General features: G+C 36.8%; 3 protein-coding genes across 3 annotated transcripts; all 3 read left to right on the plus strand.

Annotated features, from left to right (window-relative positions):
- The first annotated feature begins 4637 nt into the window (after window positions 1-4637).
- LOC136068078 (uncharacterized) lies at window positions 4638-5984 on the plus strand. The gene has a single exon (XM_065774745.1). It carries the CDS (start codon window positions 4748-4750, stop codon window positions 5846-5848), a length of 1101 nt encoding a protein of 366 aa, XP_065630817.1. The 5' UTR covers window positions 4638-4747; the 3' UTR covers window positions 5849-5984.
- A 1824-nt stretch (window positions 5985-7808) lies between these two features.
- On the plus strand, window positions 7809-11296 carry LOC136068093 (uncharacterized). The gene has a single exon (XM_065774773.1). The coding sequence runs from the start codon at window positions 7865-7867 to the stop codon at window positions 11141-11143; it is 3279 nt and encodes a 1092-aa protein (XP_065630845.1). The 5' UTR covers window positions 7809-7864; the 3' UTR covers window positions 11144-11296.
- Window positions 11297-12831: 1535 nt separating this feature from the next.
- LOC136061050 (uncharacterized) lies at window positions 12832-16295 on the plus strand. Its single transcript, XM_065774774.1, has one exon. The coding sequence runs from the start codon at window positions 12864-12866 to the stop codon at window positions 16140-16142; it is 3279 nt and encodes a 1092-aa protein (XP_065630846.1). The 5' UTR covers window positions 12832-12863; the 3' UTR covers window positions 16143-16295.
- Window positions 16296-16747: the final 452 nt, after the last annotated feature.

A 16747-nucleotide genomic window follows, 5' to 3' on the forward strand; every position in this document is an offset into this window, starting at 1 on the left:
ATATATATATATAAGCACATTTTCAATTAAAAAAAAATAGCAAAAAGCTATAACCTAATGCCAATAAACACACTTACGCTTTGTTTGTTTTGAAGAAAAATATTTTACATGTAAAGCATTTTCAGTAAAATATTTTTAGATTTTTGGTATGAAAAGTAAAATTATTTCAAGTAAACCACAAAAACTGATAGCACAACACTAAAATCACTAGTGCCGGAGGTCTAGTGGCTAGACAGCTAGAACCAGCAGTCAAAGTAGTAACTCTGGCAATCGAACTGCCAACGATCACTGCTGTAGTGGTATCTTTGGTGATCGAACTACCAACACTAGTAGACAAAACAATGTCTTCGGTTATCGAACCTTCGGCATCAGTTGCAATGCGGTGTCTCTTTCCACCAAACCACTAACACTGGTCAATAGTGCGGTGTCAATGGCCATCAAACCGTCGACACATATCCAGTGAGGCATCTTCGACCATCGAACTGCTAGCATCGATCGTCAGTGTGGCATCTTCTACCATCGAACCATCAACACCCATTAGCAAAATGGAGTCTTTGAACATTGGATTGTTGGCATCGGTTGAGGAGCGGAGACATCGGCCACTAGATCGCCATCACAAGTCGGTGGAGAGGAGTCACTAGCCACTGGACCGCCGGCACTAGTCGCTGGAGTGGAGTCTCTAGCCACCAAACTGCTGGCACCTGTTGCCAAAGCAATGTCTCTAGCCATCGGACCAGTGACCTAGTGACCAAATGGAGGAGGGCAAGCCACTGTGTGTTTTTAGAAAATATTTTACCAAATTTTCAAAGGTAAAATATTTTACAACTTTCTATAAAAGATTTTACAGTCAACTATAAATATTTAATAAGTTTGACTATATTTTACTTGTAAACAAACACCTGAAAATAAGAAAACATTTTTTTGGAAAATATTATTTCAAAACAAACGAATCGTTTATGTTAGTTTCTTCATTCATGAGTTTACCATCTTCATGTGGGTTTCCAATTAATGCATTCCACTAGTTATCAGTAGTAACAAATGTTGATGTGAATAGTGGGCTTAGCTCTTCATCCTAAACCCCCAGCCCCGAGGTTCATTCACACATGAGACATAGCAAGGCAACGAAAACAACCCCAACATCTAGCATGAGCACTAGCATTGGGGGTTGTAAAAACCACCAATTGCTAATTTACAACCCAAAAGCATAAAAAACCTACTACATTTGGGTTGGCATACTCAAATTTTTTTGCAACCTTTCTAGTACTGATGGTTCTAATAAAAAAGAACCCATTGTAGGAGGGTGTAAAAAATTCTTTCGTATAAAAACACTCTCTCTCTTGCCTGGTATTTGAGTTAGATTTTATATTATATTATTTTATTGTGTAGTTATATTATTTTAATCAGTTGTATGTAAAAATAAAAACTAGGATGTTGGGTGTATTGTAAAGTAAGTTGGTATAATAGATAAAGTAGATTTTTAAATGGTAAAATACCAACTTTTATATCATCCCCAATGCTAGTGCTTAAATATTCCCACTAATAACAAATACAAGCCATTAAAAAAAGTAATTTCCCCGAAATAAGAGATTAAATAAAAGAGTAAAAAAAAAAAAAAAAATCAAATTCTGTAAAATTAGTATTCATATTTTGTATTTTTTTTTTCCTTGAAAAGGTCATGTTTGTATTTAAATTATAATTACTTTTGGTTAGAACTTATAAATATTATATCTTTTATTAAAAAAAAAAAAAAAGAATATTCACATGCGAAGAGGCTAGTAGTATATGGCTATATGCAGTGGCAAAGCCAACAAAAATTATTTGAGAGGTCACAATTAACCTTAATCGTATATGTAAGGTAGGAATTTGTTCCCCCCACATCTGATTGTATCCTACCGCGGTGCCTGGCGCGGTGCGGTTTTGTCCTCGTCCCCGAGTGCAGGCAAGCAAGGAGGGTTTCATAGTCTCAGCCCCAAGCCATGTGAGTAGTGGTACACTACCCAAGCTCCTAAAGCATTATAAAGGGTAGTGGGGCGCTCTCTCTAACCGATGTGGGATTCCAGGCTTGGGGCTGAGACTATGAAACCCTCCTTGCTTGCCTGCACTCGGGGACGAGGACAAAACCGCACCGCGCCAGGCACCGCGGTAGGATCCTGGCGCGGTGCGGTTTTGTCCTCGTCCCCGAGTGCAGGCAAGCAAGGAGGGTTTCATAGTCTCAGCCCCAAGCCATGTGAGTAGTGGTACACTACCCAAGCTCCTAAAGCATTATAAAGGGTAGTGGGGCGCTCTCTCTAACCGATGTGGGATTCCAGGCTTGGGGCTGAGACTATGAAACCCTCCTTGCTTGCCTGCACTCGGGGACGAGGACAAAACCGCACCGCGCCAGGCACCGCGGTAGGACAGGCACCGCGGTAGGATACAATCAGATGTGGGGGGAACAAATTCCTACCTTACAGTATAGATATGTAATATTCTATAAAGTATATCTAATTACTCTACACTCTTTTTTTTTTAAAAAAAAAGATATATACAATAAGATTCGAAACTAATGCCGTTATTATAATTTATTTGTAAAATAAATTGAAGAATTCTTTTTATATTTTATGCTTATATTTTTTCTTTTTTAAATTATTAAAAAAAATATTATATACTCTCAATTCACATGTTATTCACTCTATGACTATAATTTATAAGTCATATGAATATTATATAAAACACTTTTTTCCCCTACAATTTGTTGACAGTATATTAGATAAATATTGTGATTAACTCAATTATACAAATAGAATAATTTAAGATAGAACTATTTTTTAAAGATACAAATAGAATAATTTAAATAATTATTTTATATTTATATTTATATTTTGATTTTTTTAATAAATTATAAAGAATATTGTAAATTCTTAAGTCACATATCATTTATTTATAACTGAGATTTATAGGCCATATATATATATATATAATTTTTTTAAGAAACAATTTATAGGCCATATAAATGTTATATGAAATGCCTTTTTTCTCCTACAATATGTTGACAATATAGTGGACAAAGATTGTGATTAAATCAATTATAAATTATAGACACATGATTAAAAAAATTAAAAACAAAATGTCATTATAAAAAAACATATATTTGTTGATTAAAAGTAAAAAAAAAAAGAAAAAAAAAGTAACCATAGTTGGAAAGATATTATTACATTTTACACAAAAAACTATATTAAATATATATTACATCTTATCACTTGAAGATAGTTTGGGATGATTATTTAATTTTTTAGGATATTATCTATAAATATACTTACACTAATTATAGTTTTAAATAAAAAATCTTGTGCAGACCAAATAGTATTTTTTTTTTCTTTCTAGGAGCTAATTTTAAATATAATTACCCAATATGGATGGATAAATAAAAAAATTTTAAAATTGTTTTACATAAAGGATTCCAATGTGATGGGGTCTCAATTAGATGTCGAATTTGGGACATCAAGATCTTCTCTATTTCATTTAAAATAAAGAAAATTTATTTTTATTATTAATATTTAATTTCATGGATAGTTGGATATAACCATTTATAGAGTTTATTGCCATTAAATAATGGGTACAACAAAAATGTATAATCTTTTTTTGATAAGACAAAAATGTATTATCCATTTTTTTTTTTTATAAACAAAATGTATCATCTTATTACATAAAAAAGTCTCATATTTAATATTTTGGCTGTGAAGAGAAAATAAATTCCCCTTCACAAAACTCTACTCCGTCTCATCTAAACTAACACTAAAATAGTTCATCGTATTTCACCGTATTTACAATCACGCTATCAATTCACAATTAGCCATTGATTCCTCTGAAAACCCGAATTCAACTCTGCTTCGTCTTCGCTCCTCTTCTACTGTTTGTTCGTGCATGAAGATTTTCTAGTAATTTTTTCGATTCCGCGCGAGCAACTCTATTTGCCTAAACTTTTGATGCATGTGTGGGATTTCTTCAAATTTGAGCTCTAATTTCAGTTTCTCTAAAAATTAGCTTAAAATCTGCTTGGTTGCTCAGAAATGAGAGGAAAATGAAGGACCATTAAGAGTTTATTAGGTTCTTTTGTTAATACCTATGTTTATAATTGATTATATTTACTTCCATATTTTTTTTTGCATTTCCTTCTATTCTGATATTTGCTTTTAATTTAATTTTTTTTTTTTTTGCTAAGTGCTTTTAATTTAATTGCTCTGAGTTTGAGGATTAAGTTTTGTATGCATTGGTTAGGTTGACACACAGTTCTAAAGTTTGAAAATTTTGAGGGCAAAATTGTCATTTGCTTTGCGTTGGTAGAGTGAAGTCCGTGGCTTTTTGTTTAAACAGTTGTCAATAACCTATTGCTTATCAAATACCAAATAAGGTGCTGATGAGAGAGGGCAGGTATGAGAAATAAATGTAAAAAGACAGGGGTAAAATAGGGAACAAATAAAATAATGTTATAGTTCCCAGCTAGCCGTTATTTTTGAATGATAGAAATACAGATCCCTCTGTTTTGGTCTCTCCGACTCAGAGTCGGAGATGGAGACGGAGTGACCGACTCTGCTTTTATTCTCCGACTCAGAGAAGGATACTGTAATGTTTTTAATTAATATAAATACACGAACAAACCCTCTCTCTCTCACTCTCTCTGTTTCTAGTTTTATCTCTTTCTCGTCTCTGTTTTTTGCTTGGTTTTTTTTATCTCTCTGTAACTCACAGAGAATTGATCATCAAAACCATGGTGACTTCTGGTTCCCTTTTTGTGTGTGAGTCATTCAATGAACTCAAAAGAGAGTGCACCAGAGATGAACAAGTAGACTTGGACTTGCTCACTCTTAGGGTTTTGAAGGACTTGATTTTATTCCTCCCTAAAAGACCGTCTCTGCCACTGACTTCAGAAGAGAAGAAACTTCAACATTGTTTCAAACCGACCTGGGGCTCCTTCCAAAGAAAAAGATTGAATCGTGGTTCTTCCAAGCCTCATACCCATTACCAATTGCCAAATTTGAACGTCAAAAGGAAGAGGTTTTCTCAACCCACTGGCATTGCAGATCCGGAATTGAAAGCTTCGCCACAACCAGAGGATTTTGCTTGTGCTGCCCCCAAGATCATCACACGCCTCAAAATAATCCCACCCAAGAAACCCCATTTGGGAATCTCTGCTGCTTCATCCATTGCTGTTCCCAAACACTCTGAATCTCCCAAACCCACGCCACCCAGAGTAATTGATGGCCTCAACTGTCAAGGTTTGAAGTTTGTTGCCCAGAAGCGAAGAAAAGCTACCAAAGAATTCCAAATTGAAGAAAAGCCACCAAAGAAGCCCAAATTGAACCCAACCCTTCCACTCTCAAACCCATCACCAAAACTGCCTCAAAATTTCCAGAATATCATCGACACAATGGGTGGAACCCAACTGGTTTTGGTCATACAGAAACCTCTCACTAAGACTGACCTAAACCGACATAACGCTCGGTTGTCCATGCCTTTAAGCCAAATCAATGGCAGTTTCTTGAGAGAGGCAGAGAGAGAATATCTGGATCAACAGCAAGCAATGGAAGTCCCATTCATGGAGCCCTCCGGTAAGGTAAATAAAATTGTTTTGAGGCAATGGGATATGCCCAAGGAGACAGGGAAGAAAAGCTCATGCTATGTGATGATAAAATCTTGGAATGAGGTGGTGGAAAAAAATGATCTTGGCAAAAAGCTTAACCAAGTGATCCAAATTTGGTCTTTTAGAGTTGGTAATGAAGATCAACTCTGCCTGGCTTTTGTTGTGGTCAACACAGGAGAGAACAATGAAGGAGCTAGTAGCAGCAGTCAAGGAAGAGATAGGGATTGACACTAATTTTGGCCTTTTCAATTGACCAATTTTCTTGTAATTAGATATTTTGTTTAGAGTTTATTAGAGAGAATGTCAATATGTTATGACTCATGACGTATTGTTTATTAGTATTTTTAAATAAAAAAAAAATTAGATAGGGATCTATTGTCAATTAATGTAAGAGTCTGTTCATTGAAATTTTGATTAATGAGGTTCCTAGAAATTTTGATTAATGAGACTGAGCCACATTTTGATTTTGATACACAATGAATATGCGTAAATGGATTTGCGATAGATTTGGAATGCTAAAAGGTATATGTTATGGAATCTTTTGCAATATGTATGTTTAGTTAAAATATGCATACATACATACATAAAACGTTGGAGGAGCTTGAAACTGTGCATAACAAGTACCTGAAGGCTGAAGAGACAAGAGGTTTGCTGAAAATGGATCTTATATTGTCATAAACAAATGCCTACAAGAACCTATTAATATTGTTGGCATGGTATATGATTGTGTCATTGAGAGAACCCTTGTTATATCAATTTTCAAACCATGCGCTAGCCACTATTTGAAATGACATGTCTGCATTGAATGTTTACTGAATTCACTTTGATCTTATTTGAAGGATCCACTATTTACCTTTTATTTTGAATAATTAGGAACTCGATAATCAACTCAGAAACTGTAAGGAAGATTTTAAGAATTTTGAAAGGCAGGATATGAAATATTGGGAAGATTTGAAGCACATGAAGCAAAAGATCAAAAAACTTGAGGATAAATAAACTGGAAAAGGTATGGGAAAGACATTGTTCACTTGAACTGAACATGGTTATCATTAACTTTTTGGCTTCCCATTTCAGGAATCAGCAAAGATTAATAACTTAGAAAATGAGTGTGAAAACTCAAAAAATCTGATTCTGGAACTTGAGGAAAATATTCCAAAACTGCAAATGCTGTTGCTGGTCGAGGAGAAAGTCTTAGAGGAAATTAAAGAGAATTCCAAAGGTGATTTAATTTCTTTTTTAATTTTAATATATATATATATATTTAATCTTTTTGGTTATGAACAATAGGAATATGTTAGTCGTCGTGTTGCAAATCACACTTCAAAGAATTATGTACATCAGTATTAAGTTTTTAATTTATAGCTGTTTGTGTATGTTTCACACCATTGTAAAATATTATTGTTCATTTTCTGTTTTATCTTCTAAAAAATAGTAGGTTTTTGTCATAAGCTTTGCCTTCAATTAAAATTTTGGACATTGCTTTGTGTTTCTTTAGGTCTATATACTAAGTATTCTCTAGTTGGATTTTTATTTTTATAAATACGGTGCCATCCCCCATGGTAGATGTANAAAAAAAAAAAAAAAAAAAAAAAAAAAAAAAATTCAAACTTTAGAACTCTGTATCAACCTAACCAATGTATACAAAACTTAATCCTCAGAATAATTAAATTAAAAGCAAATATCAGAATAGAAGCAAATGCAAAATATATATATATATATATATAGAAATAAATGTAATCAATTATAAACATAGGTCTTAACAAAAGAACCTAATAAACTCTTAACGGTTCCTTCATTTTCCTCTCATTTCTAAGCAACCAAACAGAATTTTAAGCCAATCCTCAGAGAAATTGAAATTAGAGCTCAAATTTGAAGAAACCCCACCCATGCATCAAAACTTTAGGCAAATTGAGTTGCTCGTTTTTTTTTTTTTTTTTTTTTTTTTTTTTTTTTTTTTTTTTTTTTTTTTTTGCTTATAGAGAAAATTTTGGGATAGAGAATGATTAAATTTCTTAATGTTAGTAGATTTTGCATTTTTTGGGATCTAGGGTTTTGTTGTTGTTGTTTGGTATGTCACTATGTCAGTGTGACCAAGAATCTGATGTCTTATTATAGACTGTAATTCATACATTTGTTGAATTTTGCTTTTTCTGGTTGTCTTGGTTTACTGATACTTATTTGGAGTTTTTTTTTTTTTTTTTGGGTTGTTTTAGAGTGCTGTTTTGATTTGTTTTAGGAGTTGGAATGGGGGTTATGGAGAATATGCTGCATTCAGATTCTCTTAGAACGGTTACATCAGTAAATGGTAGTTATTCTGAAGGGAGATTGGGAAAATTGGCAATGGATATTGGTCCATCTAAACCTAAGAGGCGTTCAGTTTCTGCTGTTCGCGATTTTCCATCAGGATGTGGACCACTTGGGAATCGAATTCAGTCTCCAGAGGTTTCTGAAACTTTGGTTTCTGCAAAGACGCTGGAGCAAGAAAACGTTTTGACATCAGAAGATAAATTGGTTGTCTCATCTGACCAGGGGAATGAACTTGAATCCATGAAAGTTGAACCTGTGCAAATACACTCACCAGTGTCAGAAGCTTTGAATAATGCAGTGCTGAGTGAGCCTGTGAAAGTACACTCACCAGTGTCAGAAGCTTTGAATAATGCAGTGCTGAGTGAACCTGTAAAATATTTAGAAGATGCAGCCTTTGATTTGTTGAAGATACATGTGGTAGATGCTTCTGCTTCTGCTTCTGCTTCAAAGGAAGAGGTGGTTTCACCAAGTAGTTTTAAATCATGCTCACCATTTTATGGTCCCAATGATGTTCCCACTGGCAGTGGTTTGAAGAAGACCATGGCTAAAAATTATGCTTCACGAAGAGCAGTTTCAGCCATCAGAGACTTCCCGCTCTTTTGCGGTAGAGATGCTCCGCGTCTTAGTAAGGAAGAAAGCCTGGAAGAGCTTGCTTCTCTGAAGAACAAGAGTTTGTGTCAAGATAAGTCTGATATGGATGACAGGCCCTCGGAAGAGATGAGAAAAGCTGATGAAAAGCAAATGGTAGAGGATGTTCAAGATGGGGATGCAGAGAAGAGTGAATTACAGGGGAATGTTGCTTCTCTGAAGAACAAGAGCTTGTGTGAAGATAAGTCTGATATGGATGACAGGCCTGTGGAGGAGACTAGAAAAGCTGATGTAAAGCAAATGGAAGAGGATGTTCAAGATGGGGATGAGCAGAAGAGCGAATTACAGGGGAATGTTTCTAGAATTACTGGAGACAAAATCGGAGCTGAATCTGATGGATGTGCTACTGAAGAAATCAGGAAGCAGGTTGAATTTGGAATGGCTTCTGAGATGAAGGTGCGACGGGATGATACAAGAGAAAAGTGCACTAGACCTTCTTCTAAAGCTGAAAGTAATCAACACCAGTCTGACCGCAAGTCCAAGACAACAGTTAAAAAAGAATCTAGGGACATTGGAGGATTGGAGGAAACAAAGGGGAAGGAGATTGTGGTTTATGGTAAGGACTCAAGTCTAAAGAGAAAGCATTCTGATATATCTGATTATCAGATCCAATTGCATGAGGATTTTGGCAGTTTGGAACCTGAGTTGGAGAGGGCTGTGGTGCAAGGTCTGATGGCTGCGCCACATTGTCCTTGGGGGCAGGGGAAAGGGGCCTACAAACCATATACAGCTGGTGTTACTGGTCAAAGCAAAGGAAAGACACATAATTCTCTGCATCTCGTAAAATATAAATCAGCTGTCAAGACAAAGGATAAAGCCGGAGGTTCTGGAGTGAAGTTAAAAAAGAAGAAGTCATCTATCACAGGAAACACTGCTAATCATGGTATATGTCAAATGGTTAGTAGAGCTAAGGAGGATTCTCTTGAGGAAGATGATGAATGTAAAAACTTTCATATTGCTCCAAGACCTCGTAGTTTTGGTGTAAGCCTTCCTCCCTTTGAACAGAGTGCAAGTGTTAAACATCATGAAAGTGATGCAATTACCCGAAGCAAAGTGAGGGAGACACTACGTCTGTTCCAAGCAATCTGTAGGAAGCTCTTGCAGGAAGATGAAGCAAATCCGAAGGCACGAGGAAATGGCAATAAGAGGATCGATTTACAAGCATCACAGATTCTTAAGAAGAACAGCAAATATGTTAACACTGGCAAACAAATCTTGGGACCTGTCCCAGGTGTTGAAGTTGGTGATGAGTTCCATTACAGGATTGAGCTTAATATTATTGGCCTTCATCGCCAGATTCAAGGTGGTATTGATTATGTGAAGCATGATGGGTTAATCCTTGCAACTAGCATTGTAGCATCTGGGGGCTATGCTGATGATTTGGATAATTCAGATTCCTTGATTTATACGGGTCAGGGAGGAAATGTAATGAATACAGGTAAAGAACCTGAGGACCAGAAGCTTGAAAGGGGAAACCTTGCTTTAAAGAATAGCATGCAGGAAAGGAATCCTGTTAGGGTGATCCGTGGATATGATTCCTCGGATGGAAAAATGTATTTCTATGATGGGCTATATGTGGTGGTGAAATGTTGGCAGGATTTGGGGCCGCATGGTAAGCTGGTTTTCAAGTTTCAGTTGGACAGAATTCCTAATCAACCAGAGCTCGCTTGGAAAGAAGTCAAGAAGTCCAAAAAGTTCAAAATAAGGGAGGGTCTCTGCATGGATGATATCTCACAAGGGAAAGAGTCAATTCCCATTTGTGCTGTGAACACCATAGATGATGAGAAACCTCCTCCATTTGAATACATAACTAAAGTGATATACCCTGATTGGTGCCGCCCTCTCTCTCCTAAGGGTTGTGACTGTACCAGGGGATGCTCAGATTCTGAGAAGTGTTTTTGTGCAGTCAAGAATGGAGGAGAAATCCCATTTACTCATAATGGGGCCATTGTTGAAGCAAAGCACCTGGTCTATGAGTGTGGTCCTTCTTGCAAGTGCTCTTCTTCTTGCCCCAACAGAGTTACTCAGCATGGTATCAAATTTCAGCTTGAAATTTTTAAAACAAAATCTAGGGGATGGGGGGTGAGATCCCTTAATTCCATCCCTTCAGGAAGTTTTATATGTGAGTATATAGGAGAACTCCTTGAAGAGAAGGAAGCCGATCAAAGAACCGGTAATGATGAGTATCTGTTTGACATTGGGGATAACTACAATGACAGCTCTCTTTGGGATGGACTCTCGTCCCTCATGCCTGATGCGCAGGCAAGTTCCTGTGAAGTTGTGGTGGGGGATAGTGGATTCACTATTGATGCAGCACAGTATGGCAATGTGGGGAGATTCATCAACCACAGCTGTTCTCCCAATTTGTATGCTCAAAATCTTCTTTATGATCATGCAGACAAAAGAATTCCTCATATAATGTTCTTTGCTGCTGAAAATATTCCTCCCTTGCAAGAGCTGACATACCATTACAATTACATGTTAGATCAGGTTCATGATTCAGATGGCAATATTAAGAAGAAGAGTTGCTTCTGTGGTTCCATAGAATGCACTGGTAGGATGTACTGATGTAGCGTCACAGGAGAAGGTTTTATTTATGTTGAAATAATTTTCTTGTCTTGTACTCGTCGATACCTCAGCGTTGTTTACATTGGCTCAAAATTTTCACTTGTAGACTCGAACACAAACAGTTCAGTAATCATATACTCATTTCTTGACTTATTTGACAATTAAGGTCAAAATTAAGTCTCATAGCCAAAAGGCTTTCCTCTCTCTCCTATTTGACAATGAGAACATTGTTGTGCCACTTCTACCAAAGAAAAAAAAGGGCACATTGTTCTGTCATTGTTACCACTTACGGGTGGTATCCTTTTGCACCCGTAGTATTTAAATGTTAATTAACAGGGCACATCAATAGGGTTAACAGTGTTTTAGTATGCATGTTCACAGAGAACTGTACAATCACTTATATATATATATATATATATTTTGGGATAATTCAATTGTTGCAAGTGAAGGAGGATGGGTTGAACCCTAATTCTTTTTATAGACCATTCAATATCGTTGAATTAATTTGTTGAGGCTCTTAATTAGTTAATAATAATTCTTAGTTAATTAGTTAATTCTCACTTTAAAATATATATTTTTAATTATTATAGAATAGTTGACTCTCGCTTTTTTTTTCCTTTTCTTTTTTCTTTTTTGGTGCTGAAAGTTGACTCTCGCTTGGTAATTCATAAATTAGGAAGTTTTATGTCATTCTGATCCATTTAGATCAGTAGGAGAATTCTTCTCAAAAAAAGAAAAAGAAAAAGAAAAAAAAAAGAGTCTCTTAAGTGTGTTTAGTGTCCTTCCATCACTTAAATCCCATATTACATTATAGCGTGGGACTTAGGCACTAATGGGCCTTGCCACTACTCGAGCCCACAGCTCTTAACTGATCTCAACTAATGAGATGAGTTACAAAGATTTCTTGATTCTCACAGCTAGACCACCTCCCTAGCCACATGGTTAACAATTTGGATATTAATTAGTGGGCATTTTTTTTTTGGGCCAAATATTCAGTTTTTGCGAAGTATATTATTGAAAAGCTCTTGCACCAAGTTATTTTATTTAGTAGTATGTGGGAATCAAATTTAGCAAACTCGAGTTACAAGTAAAAATTGAGTTTATTGAACTCGAGTTTCAAGTAGATAGGCACTGACATAGATAATTTGACATGGTATTTTAAAATAGAGCAAGACTTAAGTACAGTACTTAGGTGTTGTTCCTTAAGTTCCCCTTTTAAGATTCTACCATATGAATTTTTTCTCATGGATGGAAGTGTATTTTTAAGTTAAGTAGCCACGTGGCTGAATCTTAAGAGAGAAATCTAAGGAACAACACCTAAAGTATTGTACCTAAGTTTTGTCCTTTAAAATAACATATCCCATGTGGAACTCAAGTTTACTAAACTCGAGTTCCTTAAAAAAAAATGCTAAAATGAAACTTGAGTTTACTTAAGTTGAATTTCACGTGAAAGATCTTATTTTAAAATACTACATCAAGCGATCCATGTGAGCATCAAATTGTATGAAACTCGAGTTCACTAAACTCAATTCTTACTTGGAACTCGAGTTTAGCAAACTGGTTCTAAAATGTGCTATATAACTAAATAACTTCGGATAGATGCTTTTCGGTAATAAATTCTTTTGGTGCAAAAAACTGAATATTTGGAGAAAAAAAAAATTTTTTTTTTTTTTTTTTGGGTTGTTTTAGAGTGCTGTTTTGATTTGTTTTAGGAGTTGGAATGGGGGTTATGGAGAATATGCTGCATTCAGATTCTCTTAGAACGGTTACATCAGTAAATGGTAGTTATTCTGAAGGGAGATTGGGAAAATTGGCAATGGATATTGGTCCATCTAAACCTAAGAGGCGTTCAGTTTCTGCTGTTCGCGATTTTCCATCAGGATGTGGACCACTTGGGAATCGAATTCAGTCTCCAGAGGTTTCTGAAACTTTGGTTTCTGCAAAGACGCTGGAGCAAGAAAACGTTTTGACATCAGAAGATAAATTGGTTGTCTCATCTGACCAGGGGAATGAACTTGAATCCATGAAAGTTGAACCTGTGCAAATACACTCACCAGTGTCAGAAGCTTTGAATAATGCAGTGCTGAGTGAGCCTGTGAAAGTACACTCACCAGTGTCAGAAGCTTTGAATAATGCAGTGCTGAGTGAACCTGTAAAATATTTAGAAGATGCAGCCTTTGATTTGTTGAAGATACATGTGGTAGATGCTTCTGCTTCTGCTTCTGCTTCAAAGGAAGAGGTGGTTTCACCAAGTAGTTTTAAATCATGCTCACCATTTTATGGTCCCAATGATGTTCCCACTGGCAGTGGTTTGAAGAAGACCATGGCTAAAAATTATGCTTCACGAAGAGCAGTTTCAGCCATCAGAGACTTCCCGCTCTTTTGCGGTAGAGATGCTCCGCGTCTTAGTAAGGAAGAAAGCCTGGAAGAGCTTGCTTCTCTGAAGAACAAGAGTTTGTGTCAAGATAAGTCTGATATGGATGACAGGCCCTCGGAAGAGATGAGAAAAGCTGATGAAAAGCAAATGGTAGAGGATGTTCAAGATGGGGATGCAGAGAAGAGTGAATTACAGGGGAATGTTGCTTCTCTGAAGAACAAGAGCTTGTGTGAAGATAAGTCTGATATGGATGACAGGCCTGTGGAGGAGACTAGAAAAGCTGATGTAAAGCAAATGGAAGAGGATGTTCAAGATGGGGATGAGCAGAAGAGCGAATTACAGGGGAATGTTTCTAGAATTACCGGAGACAAAATCGGAGCTGAATCTGATGGATGTGCTACTGAAGAAATCAGGAAGCAGGTTGAATTTGGAATGGCTTCTGAGATGAAGGTGCGACGGGATGATACAAGAGAAAAGTGCACTAGACCTTCTTCTAAAGCTGAAAGTAATCAACACCAGTCTGACCGCAAGTCCAAGACAACAGTTAAAAAAGAATCTAGGGACATTGGAGGATTGGAGGAAACAAAGGGGAAGGAGATTGTGGTTTATGGTAAGGACTCAAGTCTAAAGAGAAAGCATTCTGATATATCTGATTATCAGATCCAATTGCATGAGGATTTTGGCAGTTTGGAACCTGAGTTGGAGAGGGCTGTGGTGCAAGGTCTGATGGCTGCGCCACATTGTCCTTGGGGGCAGGGGAAAGGGGCCTACAAACCATATACAGCTGGTGTTACTGGTCAAAGCAAAGGAAAGACACATAATTCTCTGCATCTCGTAAAATATAAATCAGCTGTCAAGACAAAGGATAAAGCCGGAGGTTCTGGAGTGAAGTTAAAAAAGAAGAAGTCATCTATCACAGGAAACACTGCTAATCATGGTATATGTCAAATGGTTAGTAGAGCTAAGGAGGATTCTCTTGAGGAAGATGATGAATGTAAAAACTTTCATATTGCTCCAAGACCTCGTAGTTTTGGTGTAAGCCTTCCTCCCTTTGAACAGAGTGCAAGTGTTAAACATCATGAAAGTGATGCAATTACCCGAAGCAAAGTGAGGGAGACACTACGTCTGTTCCAAGCAATCTGTAGGAAGCTCTTGCAGGAAGATGAAGCAAATCCGAAGGCACGAGGAAATGGCAATAAGAGGATCGATTTACAAGCATCACAGATTCTTAAGAAGAACAGCAAATATGTTAACACTGGCAAACAAATCTTGGGACCTGTCCCAGGTGTTGAAGTTGGTGATGAGTTCCATTACAGGATTGAGCTTAATATTATTGGCCTTCATCGCCAGATTCAAGGTGGTATTGATTATGTGAAGCATGATGGGTTAATCCTTGCAACTAGCATTGTAGCATCTGGGGGCTATGCTGATGATTTGGATAATTCAGATTCCTTGATTTATACGGGTCAGGGAGGAAATGTAATGAATACAGGTAAAGAACCTGAGGACCAGAAGCTTGAAAGGGGAAACCTTGCTTTAAAGAATAGCATGCAGGAAAGGAATCCTGTTAGGGTGATCCGTGGATATGATTCCTCGGATGGAAAAATGTATTTCTATGATGGGCTATATGTGGTGGTGAAATGTTGGCAGGATTTGGGGCCGCATGGTAAGCTGGTTTTCAAGTTTCAGTTGGACAGAATTCCTAATCAACCAGAGCTCGCTTGGAAAGAAGTCAAGAAGTCCAAAAAGTTCAAAATAAGGGAGGGTCTCTGCATGGATGATATCTCACAAGGGAAAGAGTCAATTCCCATTTGTGCTGTGAACACCATAGATGATGAGAAACCTCCTCCATTTGAATACATAACTAAAGTGATATACCCTGATTGGTGCCGCCCTCTCTCTCCTAAGGGTTGTGACTGTACCAGGGGATGCTCAGATTCTGAGAAGTGTTTTTGTGCAGTCAAGAATGGAGGAGAAATCCCATTTACTCATAATGGGGCCATTGTTGAAGCAAAGCACCTGGTCTATGAGTGTGGTCCTTCTTGCAAGTGCTCTTCTTCTTGCCCCAACAGAGTTACTCAGCATGGTATCAAATTTCAGCTTGAAATTTTTAAAACAAAATCTAGGGGATGGGGGGTGAGATCCCTTAATTCCATCCCTTCAGGAAGTTTTATATGTGAGTATATAGGAGAACTCCTTGAAGAGAAGGAAGCCGATCAAAGAACCGGTAATGATGAGTATCTGTTTGACATTGGGGATAACTACAATGACAGCTCTCTTTGGGATGGACTCTCGTCCCTCATGCCTGATGCGCAGGCAAGTTCCTGTGAAGTTGTGGTGGGGGATAGTGGATTCACTATTGATGCAGCACAGTATGGCAATGTGGGGAGATTCATCAACCACAGCTGTTCTCCCAATTTGTATGCTCAAAATCTTCTTTATGATCATGCAGACAAAAGAATTCCTCATATAATGTTCTTTGCTGCTGAAAATATTCCTCCCTTGCAAGAGCTGACATACCATTACAATTACATGTTAGATCAGGTTCATGATTCAGATGGCAATATTAAGAAGAAGAGTTGCTTCTGTGGTTCCATAGAATGCACTGGTAGGATGTACTGATGTAGCGTCACAGGAGAAGGTTTTATTTATGTTGAAATAATTTTCTTGTCTTGTACTCGTCGATACCTCAGCGTTGTTTACATTGGCTCAAAATTTTCACTTGTAGACTCGAACACAAACAGTTCAGTAATCATATACTCATTTCTTGACTTATTTGACAATTAAGGTCAAAATTAAGTCTCATAGCCAAAAGGCTTTCCTCTCTCTCCTATTTGACAATGAGAACATTGTTGTGCCACTTCTACCAAAGAAAAAAAAGGGCACATTGTTCTGTCATTGTTACCACTTACGGGTGGTATCCTTTTGCACCCGTAGTATTTAAATGTTAATTAACAGGGCACATCAATAGGGTTAACAGTGTTTTAGTATGTATGTTCACAGAGAACTGTACAATCACTTATATATATATATATATATATATTTTGGGATAATTCAATTGTTGCAAGTGAAGGAGGATGGGTTGAACCCTAATTCTTTTTATAGACCATTCAATATCGTTGAATTAATTTGTTGAGGCTCTTAATTAGTTAATAATAATTCTTAGTTAATTAGTTAATTCTCACTTTAAAATATATATTTTTAATTATTATAGAATAGTTGACTCT

The sequence above is a fragment of the Quercus suber genome, unplaced genomic scaffold, assembly GCF_002906115.3.
Source record: "Quercus suber isolate HL8 unplaced genomic scaffold, Cork oak 2.0 scaffold_98, whole genome shotgun sequence".
Lineage (NCBI taxonomy): Eukaryota > Viridiplantae > Streptophyta > Magnoliopsida > Fagales > Fagaceae > Quercus > Quercus suber.